The 26,417-nt window shown below is 28.7% G+C and overlaps 2 protein-coding genes and 2 non-coding genes across 11 annotated transcripts in view; 2 read left to right on the top strand and 2 right to left on the bottom strand.

Moving 5' to 3' along the window:
* Positions 1-19,538, top strand: part of LOC132929643 (uncharacterized) — a 42,787-nt gene extending 23,249 nt beyond the window's left edge. Inside the window, exons 2-3 of the mRNA XM_060995142.1 lie at positions 10,656-10,894; positions 18,656-19,538. Of these exons, the coding sequence (XP_060851125.1) occupies positions 10,656-10,894; positions 18,656-19,213 (797 nt within the window). The 3' untranslated portion in view covers positions 19,214-19,538. The remainder of the gene's footprint in view (positions 1-10,655; positions 10,895-18,655) is intronic.
* Trnag-gcc (transfer RNA glycine (anticodon GCC)) lies at positions 12,254-12,324 on the top strand. The gene has a single exon. It is a non-coding gene; the product is annotated as a tRNA-Gly (tRNA).
* Trnae-uuc (transfer RNA glutamic acid (anticodon UUC)) lies at positions 14,562-14,633 on the bottom strand. The gene has a single exon. It is a non-coding gene; the product is annotated as a tRNA-Glu (tRNA).
* A 195-nt stretch (positions 19,539-19,733) lies between the features above and the next one.
* The window catches only part of LOC132929641 (NAD kinase-like), a 60,290-nt gene continuing 53,606 nt past the window's right edge, over positions 19,734-26,417 (bottom strand). For 5 of the 8 annotated variants that reach the window (XM_060995136.1, XM_060995137.1, XM_060995139.1 and 2 more), the window contains exons 2-9: positions 24,068-24,151; positions 23,873-24,002; positions 23,598-23,792; positions 23,230-23,521; positions 22,789-22,946; positions 20,602-20,684; positions 20,020-20,222; positions 19,734-19,952 (exon numbers count right to left, since the gene is read on the bottom strand). In XM_060995136.1, coding sequence (XP_060851119.1) covers positions 19,948-19,952; positions 20,020-20,222; positions 20,602-20,684; positions 22,789-22,946; positions 23,230-23,521; positions 23,598-23,792; positions 23,873-24,002; positions 24,068-24,151 — 1,150 coding nt within the window. In that variant the 3' untranslated portion in view covers positions 19,734-19,947. Of the gene's footprint in view, positions 19,953-20,019; positions 20,223-20,601; positions 20,685-21,097; positions 21,181-22,788; positions 22,947-23,229; positions 23,522-23,597; positions 23,793-23,872; positions 24,003-24,067; positions 24,152-24,300; positions 24,661-26,417 lie in introns of those variants that run through there. The other 3 variants (XM_060995141.1, XM_060995140.1, XM_060995135.1) reach the window with 3 other exon arrangements.

Below are 26,417 nucleotides of genomic sequence, written 5' to 3' on the forward strand. Positions count from 1 at the left end.
CTTTGGCTTTTTACAGGCCTTTTAGGTCCATTGCCGCAACAACATACTGTCTCCATTCTTCTCTGTTTTGTGCCGTTTCTTCAGCATTCCTTACTCCCAACATCTTTAGGTCTTCTTTTATTCTATCAACCCATCTCTGTCTAGGACGTCCTCTGGGCCTCTTTGCGTTTGGTTTCCATGCGGTTATTTGTCCGATTAGTCCTTTTGATCTCCATACATGCCCAGCCCATCCTATTCGTGCGCTTTTCAAGATCCCAGTAATATTGGGTTCGTTATATAATTCCTCTAAATTTTTATTGCTACGTATTTCATATTCTCCTTCACTGTTTTTGTTTGGGCCAAATATCTTTCTCAATATCTTTCTCTCAAATACTTCTAACTTTTTTTCATCTGACTTTGTCGTCGCCCAAGTACTGCTTGCATACAAAGCTATTGGTCTGACTAGAACTTTATATAATGTTACTTTGGATTTCCTTGATAATAGTTTTGATTTGAACAATGGTAATAGTCCATAGTAGCATCTGTTTGCTGCAATGAGCCGTCTTTTCACTTCTTCGTGGCTATTAGCATCCTCATTAATATCTGCACCTAAGTATTTAAAATTTCCTACCCTTTCAAATGTGTACTCATTTACTTTCAAGGAATCCGATCTGTGGTTTTGTCTAGATACTATCATGTATTTTGTCTTTGTCTCATTAATTTTCAGGCCAATTTTTTTCCCCTCCTTCAGCAATATATCTGTTGTGTACTTTAGGTCGTCAACTGTTTCGGCTAATAGTACTATATCATCCGCGTAAGCGACTGCCGTTAGATGTCGATTGTCTTTTATTTCTATGCCCTTAGATTGGGATATAACTGTCCTCATAACTGATTCTAGGGCGATGTTGAACAGTGCAGGTGATAAAGCGTCACCTTGTCTAAGGCCAGTCGTTACCTGAAACTCCTCTGATAATTCTCCTCCAAAACTAATTTTACTTTTTGAGTTATATGTACACGATTTTATTAATCTGGTTAACTTGGCTGGTATTCCTAACGATTCCATGACTTCCCATAGTTTGTCTCTGTTGATTGAGTCATACGCTGCTTTGAAGTCAACAAATAGCAAATATGTGTCTTTATTGTATTCGTGACTCTTTTCAACAACTTGTTTTACGATGTGTATTTGATCTGTTGTTGATTTTCCTAGCATAAAACCAGCTTGGTATTCTCCAATTATTTCCTTGATATATGGGTTAATTCTAGTCAGTAGTATGTTGGACAATAGTTTATATGAAGTATTGAGTAGTGAGATCCCTCTATAGTTTTCACACTCCATGATGTCTCCTTTTTTGTGTATAGGGCATATGATGGATATACGCCATGCTTCGGGTATCTCCTCTTGTTCCCAGATTGTGTTCATAAGTTTGTGTAGCTGGTTCAGTAAACCTTGGCCTCCCTTTTTTAGGCATTCAGCTACTATTTCATCATCTCCCGGTGCTTTCCCGTTTTTTAGCATATCTAGTCCCATCTTCACTTCGTCTTCTGATGGTTTTTCAAGCTGCTGTTCTACAGTAGAGTATTGAATTATTGTGTTATTTTCATTTGGTTGGTTTAGCAATTTTTCGAACATATCTTTAAATTCACACGCAATTTCTTTACTCTCTGTTAGTAAGGATCCATCATGCTTCTTCATAGCTGTTGGCCTAGTTTGATATCCACGTTTAACTTCATTTACTTTTTCGAAAAATATTCTGGAGTTGTTATTCCTGTTGTTTTCTATGGTGTGTATCCGTTCTTTTTCCCATAATCTCTTATTCCTTCTGATGACCTTTTTTGCATCCTTTTGTTTTTGTGCTAGTAGCCTTTTATTGTCTTCACTAGGGTTCTGCAAAACTTTTGTTCTTGCTTTGTCTTTTTCCTCTTGAGCTGCTTTACATTCCTCGTTAAACCATCTTTTCTTTGTCTTTTTTGATACATATCCAAGTACTTCCTTTGCTGTTATTTTGATTGCTTGCTCTACCTTTCCCCAGGCTTCATTCAGGTTCACCATTTCTTGTATGTCTCGTAATTCTATCGATATTTTTTCTTGGTACACTTTAGCTGTTATTGTCTTCAGTATATCCTTATTAATTTTTTCTTTGTGCTTATTCTTTATTTTCCATTTTGTTGATATTCTGAGTTTGATTTTCGCTTTCACAAGGAAATGGTCCGACATTGCACTACTCCCTCGCATACTTCTTATATCTTTGACACATGATTTTATCCGGTTGTCCACTAACATGTGATCTATTTGATTTCTTACTAACCCACATGGGGAGATCCATGTTTGTTTGTGTATATTCTTATGAGGGAAGTACGTGTTACTTATTATCATATTTTTGGCTGTGGCAAAAGTGATTAGTTTGTTTCCATTGTCGTTCGTAATTTCGTGAAGGCTTTCGGATCCAATTGTAGGTTTGTATATGTTTTCTTTTCCAATCTTCGCATTGAAGTCCCCTAGTATTATTTTCGGTTTATCAATCGGTAGGGTGTCATACACCAGGTCTAAGTCTTCATAAAATTTGTTTTTTATGTCGTCACTCTTATCTTCTGTCGGTGCATAACAGTTTATTAGGAACATGTTGTACCATTTACATTTGAGTTCTATGTAGCATATCCGATCGCTTATTGGTTGGAACCTCACTATATTTGTCGCAACGTTATCACTTATTACGAAACCTACTCCGTGTTCATGTTTATCTCCACCACTGTATAATATTGTATTTCCTTGAGATTTCAAGGTACCTGAGTTTGTCCATCTCACTTCTTGAATCGCAGTTATATCCATCTCATATCGCTCAAGACACGATAGGGATGTTGTCAAAGCTCCAGCCCTATACAGAGATCGCACGTTCCAGGTTCCAATGTTGATGTCCGTTAAATCTTTGTTCCGAGGCTTATTATGTTGTTGATTCTTAACATCTATTTTTTTTTATGAGGTAGGGTTGTCAGCCCTACGCTCAACCCCCAACCTGGAGGGCCAGACCACACCAACTAATTAAAGTCAGCGTGGGGCTATTGCAGCACACTTTTTGGTGTGCTGGGCGATGGGCGCGCCACTTTCCCAACGCCTATTACTAATAAATAATAATTATTTAAAATGTTGATAAAACGAATAAACAGCAGCATTTCAGTACAGTTGAAAGCAAAAATAAATTGTGTGCATAATATTTTACTTTAGGTACCTATTTATTATATAACATGGTCATAGATATTATCGCACATTTTAAGTCTATAATCTGTAACTTAAATAATTATAATTTCTATGTATCAAGTCGTCTACAGTTCTACGCGTTACTGTGCGACAATGGCAAAATGCGATATGCGTATATGCGTATATAAAATATATATGTATTTATATATTGTATCATTTTTATAAATAGCGTATAATTATTATATATAGAATATACAATGCCATATACTATACTACATATTATTATAATACTATACAGTCGTAGTGCCTGGAAATTATAATTAAATATTTAGCTATTTGAGTATACCTACGCTAAAAAGTCTTCTCGTGTTTATAGCATAGTTATATGTAATGGTACTACTTTAATATAACCGTGGTGGTTTATTAAAACATTTATAACGGTGTAATAATGTATAGCTGATGATCCATTAAACTTGAGACACTCTCACAATTTAAAAAAATTATTAGCATTTTTAGGAAAATATATTTTTTTTTACATAAATCATTAAAAACAACATTTTTCTAAAAAAAATATATTTTTAATGTCATCTTTTTTGAATTTTTTTTATGGCAACACATTTTTAATTTCTACAGTTTAATGCATACCTACTGTTTTTCGGTGTACATTGGTATATGAAAATCGAATTTTATATATTTATATTTATATAATTTTATATTTTAAGTATATATAGTTTATGAGCTATAAATATTTAAAATTTGGACAAGTGCAGGATTTAAATAATACGGCCGTACAGGGGTGGGTACCTCGCAAAATGTTGGTCTTCTAAAAATCCGGTCATCAATAAATTATAAGTTATAACTAATAAACTATACTTGTCCAAAGTTTGATTTTGATAGATCGAAGTACTCCGAATAATATTCTGCTTTTGGTATACTAAATTAAAAATGTATGTTTCCATTCAAAAGATTAACATTTTTTTAAATTATAACGATAAAAAATAATAAAAATGTTATTTCGTAAAACTAAGTAAAAGAAATATTTTAAAAATCGTAAGGCTCTTCTGAAATAATGAGTGTTTTGCATTATACATAGTGTCTGCGTAATATTCTTTATTGTAGCGCATCATCACGTTGTGTTATTATTTTTTTATACGTAACATACTTGTACCGCCAAAAAGAGAGTAATACACTAATACAGTATTATACCTATACACGATATTACGATTTAATAAAGCTATATATAATACATACCTAAATCTATACTCGTACAACCTATCTATATAGGTAAATGCTGCGATTAGCGCTAGCACGAGTACATTTCCATTTACGTATATATAATAGGTATATACTTAATCTCATGTCAAAATGAACAGCTGCAGAAATACGCATAATATATCATGTTATTATGTTATGTGTGAATTTAAAGAGCGTACCGGAATATACCCTTTCGAGGCCACTTTATATCATACGCACATTATGTATACTTCGCGGCCGTTGATATTTCGATTTGGACGAAAAAATATTACTACCGCGTAATCCTTTACCAATAACGAATTTCATCATGTCATCAGGTATATAATTATAGAGTGTATATGTGGACTAAATTGAAACACGAAATCTTTATCTTTCACATAATAATAATATAAGAACGCGCGCGCGTATAACGTCCTTGTATCTCTACTGGAAAAATATTATCAAAAAAAAAAAAAAAAATATATGTATAAAACATTAAAATATAATAAAAATTAATAATAAGCTTAAATAAGATTTTACATTTTTAAATTATGTTGAATGAAGTCATAATTTTATAGGGTATTCAATGCACTTTATTTTTCTTCTTTAGACTTAAATGCTAATTAATACAAAAATTAATTTGTTCAATATTTGATATTATGTATATGTAAATTGTATATGCATCAAATTAATGTTTTAAAAGTATTTTGTTTCAAATGTTTATGAAATTAAAAATATAGATCGCCAAATAAAATATATTCCATAATATACAGTATTCTATAATATATTATGTTCGTGTGTCTAAACGTTAAACATAAATCAAACAAACATATAGTTATCTTTTCATTTTGAGATGCGCCATTATTTCTTTGTTACTTTGCTGTACTACGTGGACCATTGCAACTAGACCGCGCTCGCACATATTTTTAACATGACCTTATACCTATTTTGTACCTATGAAGACCGCTCACCCTAAAATTATGGAGATTCTATAACATTGTTATCATGTTCAATGCTTTATATTCATACGATTTCTATTATTCATATTTACATTCACTAAGCATAAATAGTATAATTAAATAGCCAGAATGCTTGCAAACAAACGCTTGATGATGATTGCAATTTACAATTTACTCATAAACATATAATATTGTAATCGTAAAAAATGGTAATAAATAATTTATAAATGTATCAAATGTATATAATATAATAATAATAAAAAATAAATTTAAAATTTAAAAACATTACATTTGAATTCACTTCTGACTTTTTAACTTGAAAACATTTAACCTGCACCCCGCACTCCGTGAATCAATAGAATCACTCTTAATTTAAAATTGATTACAACATAAACCAGTAAAATAAATTTATCTTTTACCGAATTTTCTTTACACAAAGCATAACTTGGGACTCGGGAGTGTCTAGTATTATACTTTGTAACAGCTTAATATGTCATTCAATTCACGATTGCAATCAATAAACAATAAATAAATACACGATTTACCTACTGCAAGGGACAAGGGTTCCAATCCCGAAAACTGACATCGACATGTCTTGTACTTTTCCGCGGTATGGAATTCGACCTTTTCTCTTAACCTTGGGCTAGTATTAATATGTATATAATATTCAAAAACTATCATTTATAACTATTTGTTATTCATAAAAAAAAAAAATGCTACAATCGATTACGAAAACTTTCTCGTTTGTATCTATATGATATATTATTATGTTATAATATAAATTATAAATACCAAACATATTCTATATATTGTATTTAATTCATATTATGGGCGTGTATTGCACACAGACAAAACAGCAGATATAGCAGATATGTACTATGTATAGTACCACTACAACTATATAGTTCAGCTACTATAATATGTCTACCTATATATATCTAAAGCGCATCTAAACGGACTTAACAGATTATGATCGATTTAGCGTTAGGGCGAAATAAACTATCAATTATGTTCATAATGTATTATATTACTCAATATCCAGTATATAATATATATATATATTAATGTAATATTATGTCTATATATGAATGTTATGGTTCTAAAGATATATAGATAATATAAATAATATCCAATACAAACTGGTTCCTTGTACTAATTTATTACCTATATCTATATGAACTAATATATTATAAAAAAAAATCTAAAATATAGTGCCGTGTATATTATAATGACTAGTGAGGTCAAATTAAATTTTCTTTGCATATAATTCGTCTGTCCTGATGTAATATGTTGTATATGTTTCAACTAGCAAAAGATGTCAGGTCAATGAATATTTTTGGAAAATAAAAAAATGTTATCTTTTTGACTATTCAAAAAAAATAAAACTATATCCAGTACTGAAATATCGGTTAGACGTTTTACATTTTTCCAAAATGTGTATTTGGTACTATTTATGTATTAAAACAAACCACATTTCAATCTAAGGCCATATGTCTGAGGCCTGGATATATTCACTGATCCATATATTATATAATATACAGCTATATAAGAACGAACACACTGTATAATAAGAAAAATAAGTGAGTTTAATACATTAATAAATAATATTATGTGTAAAGTTTTGCCTTATTCGTATAGACAATAACGCGTCCGGTTGACAATGAATCGTTTTTATACAAGCGTATATGATTTTTTAATTACAAGGTGACGACTATAAAAATATGATGTCTGTATGTTTCTCTTCATTTTAATTAAATGAGTAAAAATTTTAAATATATAATATATTAATATGTATAATATTGTATACATATATTAAAGTCATATGTTATGGCGTTGAGGGAGGACTTATTGTCTATTGGACACGCAAATCCTTAAGAATACTCAAGTAAAATCCACTAAAAATTCTAATCAAGAAGAATTAAAACATTTATACTTATATCTACGATTTTGTTTCGTTTTAATTTTTTAGCTTCTCGATTTTTGTTGCTTTTTTTATTGCCAAAAATGTTGAATGTTCGCATAAAACGAATATACATGCATAATAATTTACTCCATCACTTAGAAATTTGTATTTCTTAAGAGTGACAAGATACCCACATGTGTTGTCTCTGTCTTACATACGTACGACATGGACAAAACGCGTTTACGCAGTCTGAGTAGAACTCGCTCAATTTTAGTTCTAGAGTAAAACTTTATTTATATTATAAAACTAAAAGATGACAATATTTTGGAGGAAAAGACGATGAGTTTTTTCCATTATTCCCAATATGACATTCATTATATATCGTTTAGAAATAGCGAATATTTCAACAATTTTAAATAACCTTTAACTTTTCAACATTTTAATTTTTTTTAAAGTATCAACGCGTTTTGTCTATGTTGTACGTGCATATAAGACGGAGACAACACATTCGGGTATCACGTCCTCTTAATAGATCCATAATTTATTAACTAACAAAATGTCTTAACTATAACATTAAGTTAATTTAGACTATAAATTATAATATTATACTGAATGTTCGCGATAAGTACCAAGTACGGTTTAAACGGCAGGAAATGTTTTAAATGTTTTCCTTCTATCAAAAAACTGAAATCTTCGCGCATCAAAAGAATATTTTTGAACTATACATATAATGTTAAACCATCGGGTTGTTTTTAGCGGGTCGCTATGTATGTATGTACAAAATATTAAAACAATAACATAATATTTTCGAGACTTCGGCGCGGACGGAACGTGTATACACTTAGTGATGAGATGCGATTTCGCGTAAGTGATCTATATGAAACGCGCGTTTTCTGATCGCAATCAAGACGACCCTGCAGCCTCAAAATATAATAATCTTATATATTTATATAGGTACGCGTTATATGTCACTATATAAATATACATACACACTATGCGTATGCCTATATATTTATATAATTAGATTCGATTACTGTGCTCGGTGAGTGGTAAAAGTTTGATGGTAACGCGTATTAATTAACTTCACGGATGTCAAACGAAAACGAGATTTACGCGTCAGTGCTGTAAAATACCGTTCAAGGACCCCTCGTTTAGATATATATTTGTACGTAGATACGCGAATACGGGTCGTATATTATGTATAAACTCAAAACTGTGACGTGGGTCTAAATAGGTGCGGTTCACGGAGGAAATTGAGGGGAAAACGATCGAAAATACAATATAATATAATACGAATTATAACAAAAATGCGTAAGTACTATTACAAGTATTGAAAATCGTTATCCAAGTATATAATATTATGTAGTAATTAATTAACCCGTGTAAGATTAGTCGCAGATAGTCGACGAGTTAGAGGCGCCTTGACACACGATTAACTATAGTCACTGCCGTTGATGTTACGCGTAGTCCGACGAGCGTTTTTTTTTTTATTATTATTATTATTATTATTATTATTATTATAAGCATTCAAAGAGAAGGTCTCAATCCGTTCTATGGTAAAATATACACGACACGATCGGGGACACGAAGTAATTATGAACTTGATATAGACGTTAGGAGGTGCCCCGTTTCGGCAAATTCGGCGTTTTTACACCTAAAATAAACATGTAACACTTGGTATCTATATATATTATTTATTTAAACCATAGTAATCAGAAACGGATGGAGTAGTTACTTGTTATTCGAATGCAATGTTGAATGTATTATGTAAGTGCGTAACAACCTAGAATAACCTTACTATAATATATTTTTTAGTCGCAAGTCTGTAGCGATTATATATACTTACCTATATGTATTATATATACCTCAACAAGACAACAAAAATTTAAGTTATAATTTATATACTTAAGTTACTCGTCTCTGACGGCGAGAGAGTGTTTGCGATGTATAGAATATTTCATAAACTAGATGAACTTTTTGATACATAACATTTACTTAGATTTCAGATGTATCTTTTAAACATATCATTATTTTATTCTAACTGTTAACTAACCATAAATCATAATGTATTCGTCAAATCTATGAAATTACACTTTTGGTATTTCTTATATTGCCCAATAATAAATTTGATTACACAATATACGAGTATATCCAAGCGAATAAGGACTACAGTCAAATGTTTACGATTTTACATGTCATTGACATATGGCAATAATATTATATAATGTATAGACACGGGTTAATAAACATAGTTCACAGAGGTAAGTCATAAACTCATAAGTTATAATTAAATAATCAAAATTTTGAATTATTTTTGAATTTATTAGTATAGCATAGGAACTCTACAGCATATAGTATCTAACTAATAACTATACATTCAAATGTATAGTTTGAGGGGACATTTTGTAACTTTTTTAGTAAAAAGCCTGTTAGATTTACCTCACTAGTAAAATTTTACCTCTTACATCTCTAGATTTTTTACGATTTATCTATACCAAATGACTCTATAACTATACATGATTATTTTTATATTTATAGTTTATATACTAATATGTATAGAAGCAAATCAATTTTGTGTTAAAGGTCATGTGACTTGATCGATGAACGGTTTTTTTTGTTGGTTAATAATACAAATAATAATTTTATTTTAGTTATTTATACTATGCAATAGAAATTATAGGTAAGCCGCGGCTGTACACGCGTATATATATATATAAGGTCATGACCGCTGTACGATAATAATTGATTTTGGTTGTTTGTCATCGTATTGTCGAAAGCATATAAATATTTGTACCAAGTTATCAACAATAACCTCGAGACTCGATTATGTGCTACATCTTTCAGAGTACCGGTGTAAAACCTATATTGTGTTATACTTTATTGAGTTACATAATATACTAGCTATATGGCTTTATGTGAAAATGTTATAATAATTTGAGTAGTGGAGTGTTTTAAAATTTATAGTAAGACTTTAACGTTTTTAAATATTTAATTTACATAATCTTAAGCTGTTAAAAAACGCCATTTTTGGAGAAAAAATTTTTATTTCTTGTCTTTATAATTTTTAAGTTTCTTACTCTTTTGAACGACAATACATATGAAATTAAAAATATCCAAAGTATTTCGATCTATAAAAATCACTTGTTAAAAAAGTAGTTTATTAGTTATAACTTATAACTACCTATCCATTAGGCATTAAGTCCTTAATATCAGTGGCGCCTGAAGTACGTTCAGATGGTTTAATTGAACTCCCTTTTATAGATTATATATTATAATATTGTTATTGTATCGAGTTGCATAACACGACCGTTACTGCAAATATTTATACTTATTTTTATTATTATTATTATTATTATTATAGTAACGTTGTTATTGTTTTGCGCTGCAGGCTTGGTGACGGCCACGTTGGGGGACCATTCCGCCTGTGCCGGTGCTGGCGACGAGACGTTCAGCGGCCGGAGCGTGGCCGAAGTGCGAGCCGGACACCTGTTGATCCGGTGGAACGGGCCGGCCGGTTACTGTTGGAAGCTACTGCTCCGGTACCTAAACCTCACGGCCACCGAGCACGCCACCTACGGGTTCAGTCTCGTGCGGCCCGGCTCCAAATCGCCCATCGTCACCGTACTGGTGAGTATAGTTATATGCATTTATTACAATTTTATGCTAGTTGCGTTCCGTCTATATACTGTAGCTGTTCATCTCGTATGTTATACTTCATAATATAATATTATACCGTATATTCGTACGCGAGACGAGAAGTGCAGTAAACGATCGATATTCGCTTGTCATAATATTATACTTATATATATTACTCTTAATTCTTATATATATATATATAATATGTGTCATAAATCGGTATAATAATATTATATTTAGATAAAGGCAATCGTTTTTTTCGGTCATACTTCCGGCCAGTGGTGCGCACAGTGCTGCACACTATAGAATAGGTTTGAATTTTGTTGGCTTAAAAGTTTAATGGTACCTACTTTTGTGTAAAAATGATTTACTCAAATCGACACAGACACTGTAATTAATACATTTTCCAATAATAACAGCATATTAGAAAAAGCACTAATTAACATTTATTTTTAGTTTTTGAAAGCGATTTGGTGGGTGGTTTATTTTCCATTAAACGTGTTACCCCTATTTATATGTGTGCGCCATTGGTCACGGCGATGATGAGGTCCTCGGACTCATTCAAAATAAGCTATTCTGAAAACTATTACCTAATACCTATACATCGGTAGATATTATAATTATTATTATAACAGTATAACGAATTGCCTAAGTATTAAATAATGAAGAAAATTCTTTATTTCTAAAAAATAAAGCTATCAGTTATAAAAGTTATTAGATATTTCCGAATATAATAATTTGTACTTAAAAAAAGTGACCGATTCCGAACATTCAATATTCACGTCAACGGTAAACATAACATTACTAATTACTATACATTTATACATATTACTATATTATTATCATTATTTGTAAAAAATACTATGGATAACAATAGGATTAATAATAATTATTAATTAATAATCAACATATTACATATTACGTTTACGTGAAAGTTTATTTTTCTTAGAGAATTATTTTAATTCAAAGCAAAGCATTTATTATTACATAATATCTATACTTTTTAGATACATATATGGCGCTAAATAAATAAATAATGACGATTGTATTTCATTAAAACATTTAAGACTTACTTTTTTCCTTGAATCTTGATGTAAAAAAAAAGAATAATGGATTTTTTGTTTAAAACAGTAAAACACCATTCAAATTTTATATAAAATTTATCTACCTACCTATAAACAGTAATATTACTGACACATGAACTAATTACAAAATTTTAGTATGTTACCCAAAAAAATTTGTTTAATATTACTTAAATGAGTTTAATGGTTAAATTAATATTAAATCATGCAAGTTTGAATCGGTCTAAGCTACAGTCAAATATAATAAAATTGCTCACCGTTAATACGAGCATCAGTGGTTCAGTGGTAGAATGCTCGCCTGCCACGCGGGCGGCCCGGGTTCGATTCCCGGCTGATGCAGATATTTTTTATTATTTTTTTAAATTTATATTTTAACTTTTTACATCCTCACTTATTAAATCATAAGTGATGTATGATATTATATTATATCAGTTAACACACAAATTTAAACAATTATTTTAAAGAAGAAAAACTGTTAATTTGTAAAACAACATTTGAATGGTTACTATAATATAAATATCTAAAATATTACTTTAATAATTATATAATATATCTAAAAAATAGAGTACTCTTTTTGTTAGGAATATAATCTTATAATAAGACCTCAGATATTTTAAACAAAAAATGTATGATGTGTAGCCGTATACTTGTATTGCACTTTATGTAGGATGATGGTGTACTTGGAAGTTGAATGCCCCAAGTAAAATAAAATTGTATAATCATTATTCGTGTAATTGTGTAAGCTCTGGTTTGGATATTTAAATAAATATGTACGAGTATAATACATATTAAAATGACTAATCAATTGATAAAAACTATAAAAATTAAATATGAATAATAGCGACAAGAATAAAAATAAATAATAATAATCGCTGTTAGGTATCTGGACTCTGGGTGTTGAAAAAGACAATGTATTCGTTTACCTATCGGCGTAATTTGATTTGAATTATATCATTATATGTATTTGAATATTCATACTAATAAGTGTATTCACTATATTGAAGATTAAAAATGTCGGCATTTCAAATCGAGCTGCGATTCTATGAACTAAATTTTATTTTACATGTCAGAAGGTTGAGTCATATTTTGTCATTAGTGCATATAATGTGTATAGAGTTTATAGAATTTTGGTAAATAATCAAATCATTTAATCTCTTCATTCCCGAAATTGGAATTTTTAATTATTACCTACTCACGAAAAAAAGTAATATTGTCATTTATTGTTTATCTATTATTTAATAAGCAAATTATTAAAAATTATTTAGTCAAAGTTGTATATAAATTAGTGTGTGTTTGTTGTCTACACAGTAAATTTGAACTCTTATTTCGTTATTTAATATTTTGTTTGAACTGTTCTAATTATTCTGTTGATTTTTTAATCCAAAATTTATTTTATTTACCTAATGTATTTAAATTTATTAGCAAAAACCAAAACAATGATTTCTATTGTATTGAAATATTTTGTTAACTCTTATTGAGGTTCGATTTATCGTGACTCGACTGTATTTATATTAACTGTATCAATTATTTATGATTGTAAATTATATAATAAGATTGAAGTATTTCATAGTATTATTATATGATTACTACCTATAGTGAAGTTGGAATACTTTTCCAGTATTTCTACAAAAGTAATTTTATTACAAACATCTATTTCAATATAATATATTGTTTAAAAACTTATTTATTATAACATTTTACCAAATAGCACCTAATTGCAATAACAAATCTGGAAGTACTGTTGTAATATTTTCATTCAGTTCATAAGATGAACTGTAAAAGGCTCCAGGGTCATAAATATTTTCATATTTTTAAGACCGATTTTTTTTTTTTTTATTGTTTAAATTAAAAGTACTGAACATTTTGTAGAATAAAACTTATATAACACTTCACATGAGCTTAAGAGATAATATTAAAATAAAACAATAATATTGTATTCAAAAAAATGTACAAACGTTAGATAATTATAACGCGTATATAGGAACATCTAGAAGATTATTTTTCAATTGTTGGTGTTTTTGAACTGGGGTGTTTAATTACAGCCTGGGATTGCTGAAGCGCCCATAAATCAATACCCCCCTGGTTTCCGCTATGGATGCATGTATAAAACCATTTTCCTTACACATATAATTCAGTATCTATCTAAAAATGTATGATTGTACTCTATACTCTGTATAATATGCATATACTATACTTATTACCAAATGATTTCATAATATTTATAATAATCGCATAGTTATATTGATATAGTTATATACATAATGCCTGCCAAATTTTTTATTCCTAATCTTCGCTTTGCCCTCTCCTCTTGCATCTAGCAATAATTAATATATTATCGTCTTACATCTTAACGAGTGTTAATGTTTTATGGACGAGCAGTCATCAATTTCGATATGAACAATACAAAATGTATACTCATAATGTTTACGAAATGCAGTGATAATAAAATAACATGAGATAATTGATATAAAATATAACAATGAATTTGAAGACTTACAAAAAGTATAACATATCAACAAGTTATTATTATTATGAAATGATAAATTTTGTTAGGAGAAATATTTACAAAAAAATTTTTCCGGTACCGGGAATCGAACCCGAGCCTCCTGGGTGAAAGCCAGGTATCCTAGCCACTAGACCATACCGGATCGGTGAGAAAATGTCCATAAATTATATTATTTAAGCAAAATATATAGTTTATTATTTATAAATATATTTATCTTACAGGAAGAAATACGAATTAACGTGTGAATATATTAATAGAAATGTGATACAATATTTTATTATGATGTCGGTAAGCCTTAGAATCAATAAAACGAATAGTTGAATTTTAATTGTATTTGTATATTAGTAATGATGTTGATAGTAGATAATTGGTACACATAAGTAATTATTATAATATGATCTGTCTACATTTCTGAACTTCTAAAAATGTAATAATAATGAATAAAATAATATTAATATTTAAAATACATTTAGAATAATATGTAGATATGTGCGTTTCTTACACACATGCAACATAACAAATTTATCAGAGTTTGGAAGGAACGGATTCCTTTTTAAGGAACGACACGTTGAACTAATTCCTTTTGATAGAAAAAGAACGAAATTTTCGTTCCTTTCGAGTTTCAATTTACACAGATATTTAAATAATTGAAATATATATTTTTTCTTAGTTTATGTATTACCAATATTAGTGATTGTTAGGTTATCGATTATTGACATTAATTGTTACAACAATTTACATACAATATAGACTAAATGATGAACTTTTTGAAAAAATAGTTCTTCTTAAACATAACTAAATTACATTACCGTCTAATGTTATTTAATATTCATTTGAATTGTTTAAAAATTATCAATAAAAGAAAAAACTACAATCATTATTATTTAATATTTATTATATATCCTTTAACGGCTTTAACGCCTTTAACTAAAATAACTAAATATTAACTTATAAAAATATGTACTTTTAGGTATGTATAATTAAAAAGTAAATTCAAAAATGAATAACTTACAACTTATTTAATTGGTTATTATATGAATATTTTAATTTTTTTATTTAACCAGTACCTATTACTATTTCTTTTAAGTATAACTGTATAAGTCTATATACACTAAGAACAAAATATTGATGATTAAATAAGAATTTTTATTTTATTTGGAACTAACTCGTTTCCTCGAGAAACAACCAAGGAACGAAACGAATTATTTATATTTTTTTAAAGAACGAGGAACGGAACGAATTTCTTTTTATAAGAAACTTTCCAAACACTGAAATTTGCATACAACAAAACCAGTCTAGTGTAATAGTTAACTAAGTTAACTTTAGTATTAGAATTTAGAGTGTATTTATATTATATGACTAAACTTAAAACTAAGAACATTTTCTGTGACACAAGATTGGTTCTGCTGTACGCAAATTCGATACCTATGTGGCTATGTATAGCGTGTGGATCTGAGTGAGAAATCAATATAGTATACACTGATATCAATATATCATCTTTACACATTTTATAATATAATTTATTTCTAACTGCTATGCAATGAACCGACAAAGTATCTGTAGCTATTCCTTAAAAGTACCTATTGAAGGACGCGTACAATTTAGTTTTCATAAACTTATATTATCGGCACAAACGAATAACATTTCAATTCAGATTAAAATTTTAAATGTCACGTGTAATCTGGTAATAAATAATAATATAATATTTATATATTACACCTAAAGGTGTAAGCCATTATACCCATTTATCTATAGGCTGTATTATTTGATACATATATTATGTTGACACGATTAACGACAAGATTGTAACATATATAGGTAATAAACTAATAACTAATATTATAACATAATATAGTATAGGTAGGTACATATATAATATATTATACATATATTATATATTCGATATATAAATCGATAGTACCTAAGTATTATTATTTATTTTTTATACCATGTATATTATACCGGCTATATAATAATTCTATTTTACCTAATATAATATGATAGCTGCAATATTAGAGTTAAAAATAAAATATTCGTATAATATAAATTATGTGATTGTAAAAAAAAAAATGCAGTACGTAGGTATGCATCTAAGCTCTGTTACCTTTACTACAGCTACCTATACTATTATTAGTTATTATTTATTACTTATTACCTATGCATTTGTCGAGAAAATACTATTTTCAAATCACGATTTAAACGGCGGACAATAACGTGTATAGCTAACCAGAAACTATATAATATTATGTCTTGCATAAATCACATTATTGGCACAAATGTCCTATTTTTTGCCATTCGCGTTTATTAGGCTTGGTTAATTTAATATTCCCAATAAAATATAAAAACGGGCATATGTGGCAAGTTCCGATGAATTGTTTTCCGTTTTTGTATTATCTAAGACATTAAATTTCAATAAAAACTTATTAGTAATACATAATTGGTGATATTAGAATAATTATTGGTTTCATTTTTAGACATTATTTTCATAATATTTATAAATTAGAATGAAATGATCGAATGAAAAATATTTAATAAATGTATACTTGATTGAACTTAAAGTTTAAGCAATTATTACTATATGAAGATCAAATATAATATTACCACATTGAATATATAATATGTAACTAATTTTAGAGTATGTTTTTGAATCACTGGCAAGACATTACGTCCTAAGTTCAAATAGTTGTTAAGTTTGATTTGTGCTTATTAAGTAGGTACTGACTTTAAAATGTTCGATTTAAAGTTTGTGTTATTTTTGGAGGATGTGGCATAATGGCCACTTCAAAAGCTATCGTCTAGAACAGCGTTTTTCAACCTTTTTAGTCTCGCGACCCCAAAACAGGTATAAAATATGCTCAATCTTTTTGCGACCCCCCCTTCCCATCTATATTAAGTATGAATTTGTATCATATAGTTGGGGAAGCCAAATTTCGAACAAAAGGTTCATTTTGTAAATCTGTGTTTTATTATTTTTGACCACCGCGATCCTTAGCCAAGGCAATTGCGACCCCCAGGTTGAGAAACGCTGGTCTAAATTCGTTTAGTTCTGTGTTTAGGTCGCTTCTCTGGTTAATTTTATTTGTAATATTGTGATATTTGTAAATAACCAAGAATTAAAACGATATGACTTAAAATTTATCCTATAATCTATAATTAAATTATGAAACAATAATTGTCGTGACTGTTACCAGCAAATCCATGATTACATTTGAATAGGTTTCTTTATTTTTTAATTTTATTGTTATTAGTTTTTTTACATATATTATATTAAACTTAAATTCATTTGGTTTTTTTTTTATTTTTATACTTTTGTATTTCAATAATTGTTGTTGAATTGTTATTTTAAAGTCATGATATCCAACAATTCACTCGGAATTAGTAAAATTATTGTCGCCTGACAAATGGATGCATAGGCAACACAACGACGCGTTGAAGCACAATATTAATAATATATTCTACGAGAATAAATTGTTCTATTTTGTGTATCCACTGAATAATATAATTATTAAGTATAATATCAGAGAACAATCCCTAACATTTAAATGCATACATAGATACATCGATTCGGAATATGACGTTTTTTAAACAATAATGTTGTTTAAATATTAAATTTACCTATCAATAATCGTAGCATAATTATTTTACAAGAACAATTTACTGGACATTAATATAATAGTATACTTTTGATGGGAATTAGATTAAATATATAATACTAAATAGTAAATACTAGTTACTAGTAAGTATAGCAGTATTTATAATAAATTGAAATACCTACGCATCATTCGCGGGATTCTTAAATTCCCTAAATAAAAATGCCTCTTGAAACTTTTAAAATTGTATACTTAGATTTTATGAATGATCTTGTCACTATTTCTCAGTTTTGTTATCACAATATGGCGAATAGACAAACAAATGTATTGTCTGTATCGTTGGTGAAATATTAAATATTATTTCGTTGTCAATTTTACATGCAACCACCATTAAACAATTACCTAAAATAATATTTTTATGTCTCACACTGATAGTTTTATAGTTACTTAATATACCAAAATTATTCCACGTGTTTAGCTTTTTAATATTTGTCTATGAGTATTAATGCATTGACAATTGACTTTATATGCGTCATTGACTATCGAATACAATAATAAATAATTTAATTTTTAGGTGGACACCGATACGGACTACCATCACTGGACGACGACCATTGCGGGGCAACTTCTGAGCCAAACACCATTGGACGATGTCAAGTATCTCGATATACTCGGCATTGTGACCGACCATGCACCATTTCGACGATATTCGTCAACAGATTCATTGATGACGTCTACATCTAAACATAAAAAAACCAGCTTGGATATTCAAGAAATCAACAATAATCATATGCCTTTATTTAGTTCACGTGTGTACAAGAAGAATGTTTCACATTTGCCAGACTTGATCAGAGAATGCGAACAATTACGTAGATCACCCGTCAACGAGTTTTCAGACTTAATACCAGTTAAACAGAAACGCAAGATATTTGAAGAATCAGTCACTTGTTCTTCAAAAAGTGTGGATAATTTACATGATCTTTCGTCTCACGTAACAAACATTAAGTCTAGGTCAATGAACAACTTGGATTTGGATTTAAGATCTGTGCCTGTGAAAGACATTTGTAGATATTTCGAAAGCAGATTCAATAATAATGAAACCAATACCATACAATTTAGATCACTCTATTAACTTAAATATCGTTAACAAAAGTGAGTTATAGGTGATACAATGTTTATTAGACATTATGTAATGACCTTTAGATGAAGAAAATGTTCCAAAGATTTATGAAACTATTATGATAATATATTACTTAATGTATACTCTTAGTCATTAATAAATAATTTTGTTTTTAAATAAATGAAAAACAATCAAAAATTTTGTAATTTATATAAATGTTGAGCTAAAAATAATAATAAACATAAATATTTGCGTTCTTAACAATATCAAAAACAAATTACAATTTAAATTTCATCTTAAAAATGGAAGAAATTGTATACATGGGTAAAAAACCAAATTGGAGCGCTCTAATTACCAAAAATTAATTACTCCTACATTAAAGACTTACATTTTTATTTAATGACTATAATATTTATGTTATTCTGCACATAAACTGATTATTATCAATTAAAATATACCTACTTCACCAATAATGTAATATAAATATATAATATTAATTTGTCAAACTACAGCTCCAATACAAAAACTATAATTAAATGATAAATAGGTGATTTTAATCACGAGCAGCAGAAACACATACATTTATACCTTCTAAACAAGACAATAATAATAATAATAATAATAATAATAAAAAATTTATTTTGCACAATTTGAAATCCATTTGTAAGCACCTATGGTAGTACAGGTGCTCATCGACTTGAGGATAAGGTATCTGTTGGTTAACATTGAACTTCAATTATACCCTGTTAATCTAAAAAGTAAAAAGGAAAATTAGTTTTACCAATTAAAAATAAATAAATATAAAATTGATTATTTACCCGTAACTAATAAAGTGTCTTTTGACGTTGAATTTAGTGAATCTTCATATTTGGAATGCGCCAGGTCAGACAATTCCTCAAAATGCTTTTGTCGTTTACGCACATTCCAATGTAGACATTCAGCCAATGAATCAAACCAATCAGATATTTGGTCTTGAGCACATATTGATGGTAACGAAAATATAGATGTAGTTACTCGTAAGCTGTAAATAATATATTTGTTAATCTATTAAATACAATGTAGAAAATACTAAAGCACAATGGAAAGCAAATATTCATGCAAACTGATACACATGGTTATCATTTTTATAGGTCTTAAAATTACTAATATAATTTTATTGCAATATGGTTAAATGGTTAAAACGTGCATCATAAACAAATGTATACGTGTTTAATAACTAAATTATCATATTTGCTATAATTAATAAATAATAATATATAAATTAGTGATTATTGAAGTCGGATTACATTTATTCCGGTCCTTTCCCGTCATTGATTAAATAACTTACAGGGTGAAAATCAAATTTTACTGTGCACATATTATCCATCACCAAATATTATTCTACATTTTTATTGACCGACCTATCATCTGCACACAACTCCTGTTGATTTCTGCCGTCAAATGAAACCCAAGCTGTTGATCTCGCATCCGGACTCAACATAATCTGCAAACAGTATACACATCTGCTATATCAGTACCAATACTATAATCTACTTAGAGTTAAAACACTTAATACTTAAATAGATAAAATTTAAAAAAATCTATTTTTAAGCTAATGACAATTTGATTATCATCATTCATAAACGCCAATTGACTTATATTTCAACAGACATACTATACAATATACTAAAATTTATTTAAGTTTCATGAACCAAAATAAGCATTAATTTTAATTTTTAATACTAAAATGCTAATATCTATTAATATTTTTTAACAAATTTTTCAATATTTAGATAACCATGTGCACCTCAAAAGCATTTAAACAAATACAAGCTTTGACAAATAACAACAATGTAAAATTGATTGTAAATGTATAGACAGTTAATACTCCATTTTTCTTTCCTATTATAGTATTACCTATCACCATGAAATATTTCTTGCCGATTACGACCATCAAATGAAACCCAGGCCGTATTGCGGCTATTTGGTGATACCGTTATCTATATAAAGAAACAAAACATATCCTAACTCTATTGATCTAACAACCATTAAACTATTTTATTATAACTTATAAAATACTAACAAAAATTAAAATAAAATAAAATATATAAAGAATTCCACATCATGAGTGTGAATAAACGAATAATTAAATTCTACAATTTTAAATTTATTTATTAAAACCATTAAAATATTGAAGGAATTAACTTACATAAAAGATAAAAAATAATATTGATAAATTTAGTAGAACTTAAAAGTTCAATCAGTAATATGTCTAATCTAATCTAATCCAAATGCATTTGATTAAAAGTTTTATAAAATTTAAACTTAAACTTATATAAAAATGGTTATTATCACTATGGAAATGTATCATGTTCAATTATATTAAATAAATATTACATATTGAACCATGTACAGTAAACATAGATATTTCAATATTTATATTTAAATAGCATACACAATTTGCTCATATGTAATTTCTAGTAAAATATAAAAATATAAAAAAATGTAGTATAATTATTAATTCTACAAAAAATAAAACTTAAGTTTCATAAAATATTATGTTGAACTATCATTTTTTAATTTAAATTCATTAAATAAGAATAAATTTATTTTCAATTTTTAAATTGTATCAATATCATGATTTTACAATTATTTGTAAACTATTTTAATATTATTTTCAAGATTAATAATTTTACTGTAGAAAGATAACTAAATACTTATTCAATACATTTATTTATTATATATTCAACTATATTTCAGCTTACAATTTATCTTTGTAGGTTAATCATATTTATTTTTTCAACTATTATAAAGTAACTTATAATATTGGTAGCAACTGATACAATATTACAAATTATAATGTATAGTTTTGAATATAGTAGAAAACTAGAAATAGATGGATTTATTATTCATTATATTGAAATATTAGCTTTATTGTAAGAAGAATCAACATATAAATAACAGCCAAGGTCATGATTCCCAAAGATGTCTTTATAATGTAGAATTCCTATTGTATAATATATATTACCATTAATTATAAATATTATAGTACTTATAATCAATGATATTAGTGTGTAATGTTGCAATCTGTGAATTATAATAATTACCAATGATTTGTAGACTATAAAAATATTCCTTAACTGTTGAATTATCAATATTAAATAATTTAACTATCCAGTCATATTCTTGATATTTAACAAGTTATTTAAGAAATACAGAATTATATGAATACTTGATAGTTTAGACAATCAATAAAAATTAAAAATACTTGGTTTAATCTAATGGTCCAAGTTATTTAACCAAATTCAATATTTTTAATTGTTCTAAATTTTAAATATTCAAATAATACTAAATGTATTTAATATTTCAAAAAAACTGTTCAGTAAACCATATAAATATTCTAATTGAGTATTTGATAGTTACATGTTAATAGTACCTATTAATAATATAGGATTAAATTAAATATTAAGAGACTAATTTTATGTTCATGAACAAAATGCAATCATGTAAAAAAGTATGAAGTACTTAATAATGTCAAATGTGTAATTTAAAATTGCTTAATTATTTTTTATCACCAAGTGTGGAATTCTTTTAAAATAATAATTTACTTTTAATTCAACACCGGCTGGTACTACTATTGGCCTGAAAGACAAAGAATGAGGGCATATAGGTGTCACCATGATGGCTGGAACACTTGGGTGAATCATTGATGCACCCGCAGCTACTGCATATGCTGTACTTCCAGTTGGTGTTGAGACAATTAAACCTAATAACAAAAATTAAGTTCTATTTAATAAATTACAAAAATTTGATTTAAATAGTAATTTATATATCTGGAGAGCTAGAATATAGTAGATCAATTTTGAATTAAAAAACTTAAAAACTTGAGATTTCCTAGTTTCCTACACGCTAAAATAGACCATTGAATCTTAAACATGTATGTCTTTATACACAAATAATTTAATAGCTATAATTGTATATCAATGTAAATTTTAATAATATTTTATTTAGTATTATGTATTTTATTTAGTAAAAAATATATTCATTACCATCTCCTTGGACAGATGTTATGTATTTCCCATCTAAAAATAAGTCGATGTTTGAAAGGTATGGTGATGGTCCGCGGTCAATAACCACTTCATTAAGTACCAGTAAATTTGGCTGAGGCTTTTCTTTATCTTCATTTTTTCTAACAATTATACACCTAAGTCTACTGCGTAACGTTAAAGCAGCATGTCCTTCAAGTACATTAGTCACTTGCTGTTGGAAATTGTCAAACTTAAAAGGCGTTAAAAAACCCAGGGAACCCAAGTGGAACGCCATAACTGGTGGTACAGATTGCTGAAATGAAGAAAACAACATTTCAATTAACAATAATAAAATAAAATTAAAGATGAAATACTAATTTTGAAATTACCTGAAACAAAAGACTAGCGTAGAGCAGAGTACCGTCTCCACCTAAACAAATAATGAAATCTATTTTGTCTGTTAGATCATCTTTGCCATCTTGAAAAGAGTTTAATTTCTCTCGTATTTCCATGAAGCCCGAGTTACTAGAGAGCATTGTGTCTTCCATCACAGAATGTTCCACAAATACTATCATGCTTTTTTCCTGTGAACAAATAGTAAGTTTTGAAACAACAATTGACATTATCTTCACACGAGTACCTATCCAATTAAAGATATTCGTACTTGTATTAGCCATCTGACGAGTTCTATGAATGGTGGTAAAACTGACATGTCTCTAACTTTTTTTATCACCAACACAGACAAAGGATTTTTGTACCACGTCAAGCGTTGACTGGCTGGATCTTGAATCGTCCTGGACAAACAGAGAATAAAAAAAATGTAAATACACTACGACAAATCGCCGTTTGACTGACTTACGTGATCAATGCAGAGGTTTTCATGATACGGCCGCATGGTCCAAACTGTTGGACGGGGCTGGGGGCGTTCAGCGACCGCGTTCTCCTGAAAGCAAAAAAAAACAAGTGCCGGTTATTAAACTGTGACTGTGACGAGTTATGTAACACGGATATGGTTGGAACGATAAGGATAGACGAATTGTCGTGTGGCACACGAAAAATATTTTACACGATTATGCGTGTGAGTACGCTTACGGGTCAATGTCGTCCACGACGACCGATCCCTTCATGTCGTTCATAACTTCGGCAGTGCGTTAGAAATTCCGTTTTACATGTCGGACACACGGGGCGACGGGAAGAGCGTTACGGTTTTAAAACAACTACGGACCTGAACGTCGTGCGTTTTCGATATTTTTCCACCTGAGGGCACTAAACTGGCTAACAACACACCCAGTAAGTCAACAGTTAAGAATTACTACTCTTAAGTGTAGGTACTCTCTCAAACGGAAATCGGGAAATTGTTCAATGAAAATATTATTATGAAATAGTGATAACTGATAACTACTGTGGTCGAAGACGTGCCAAACCGACGATCGTCATCGGAATATTATCAGACGGTATTGTAATATTATATTGTTATCACCGTAGTTGTCGTGTGGGTGTGTGCGCGTTCGTCTACCACCACTGCGCTGCCACCACCAATGTGGTGTAAAATTTATTTCGTTAGTCGCTAGAGCACGCTGAACGGATTTCGGCAGTCGGCGGAGGCCGGAGGGGCTTATCCGGTGCGGGAGGCTGCGTTGGTGAATAATATTAGATATAAAACTAATGAATACAATAATAATGAGTACCCGTCTGATATTATTATTATTTTTTTAATTTTGTGTTCGGCTGCGACTCGCGAAGGCCATAATTAGTCTTGCACCGAGTGATCACATTTAATAATATTATTGTTTACAACAATTATAACATTATACCTATCTGCATCAGCGGTGTTTGATTATAATGGGCTCAGTGGGAGGAGGTTTGGAGTGCCCTGATGGCCGGTGCTAGGCAAAATATATTTCACTACTTGTGATTTCAACGACGCATTTCCTATATAATATCGAGTTCTGTGAGATTTTATTTAAGATATAAATCAATGGCCTTAAGGTGGATTTAATGGGATCCTTAAGGGATCTCCAAATATCCTAATTAGGTAGCATTGTTACGCCTATGAACTATGGTATAATATTAAATTTAATAAACTTAATTTAAAATATATTTAGCCAAAACCAATAAAGGTACAGAATAGATGGTATACATATAGTTTATTATTGCACTAGTTTTATTAAATAACCTTCGAAATTAATTTTCCGTCTTTTAAATTTTTAATACTTTAATAGTGAGATGATGATTGTGATGTCCTCGAAATAATATGTGACCCAGCAAGTTGTGTCAACACGTACCTACTACAATTAAACTTAATTTAAATAATGAAATGTATTTAAAATTGCGTATAAAAATAGATATTTACATAATAATAATTATAATGTGTATATAGCATGATCAAGTTCCTTCCTTCAATAAAGCATAAATTATACATAAATTATAAATTATATTGTAATTCATTCTTAAACATTAACTATATTAAAAGTAATATTTATTTACCTGAACCTAGGGTCTAGGTACATAGCGCATACTGCTTTATTAATGATTAGTAGATACCTAATAATAACTATATATGTTACTGGACAATACATTATAAGTACACCATATCACCATGTATGAATTGATATATAATATTAAAATAATAAAATCTGGGCAGACAGGAAATATAATTTAAGAAAAAGATATTAAGTAGGTATACTGGATATTTATTTAATCTTGCTATAATTATGCTTATTTTTTCAATATTATTTTCAAGTTTTCCTGATTTTAAATCATCTAAACTTAAATTTTTCAGTAAGTACGTGGATTTGAAATTTTTAATATTTTTATATCAGATTACATTAGTTTTGTAGTAAGATTACTGAATTTTATAATTAACAGAGCACTTACGATAATAATTTTTACATAATAGAATTCTGTTACATATACTTTTGAAAATCGTATTACAATAATAGTATAAGTATAATAAAAAAAAAACAAGTACATAATTTTACTTAATAAGACTAAAAGAATCATTAATTCTATATTGATATTTTAATATCTATACTGATATACGATAATACGATATATTATATGTTGGCCTGGTTATTACATACGTATTATAGTTACTAGCTACTGTAGTGAATAGTGATACCTACATAATTCATGTTACTAATTTAGTATTTACTATGCTACGACCTAGTCAAAAAAGTTATAATTTTTCTTTTATTTATGTATAACAT

This window comes from Rhopalosiphum padi, chromosome 4, assembly GCF_020882245.1.
Source record: "Rhopalosiphum padi isolate XX-2018 chromosome 4, ASM2088224v1, whole genome shotgun sequence".
Classification (NCBI taxonomy): domain Eukaryota; kingdom Metazoa; phylum Arthropoda; class Insecta; order Hemiptera; family Aphididae; genus Rhopalosiphum; species Rhopalosiphum padi.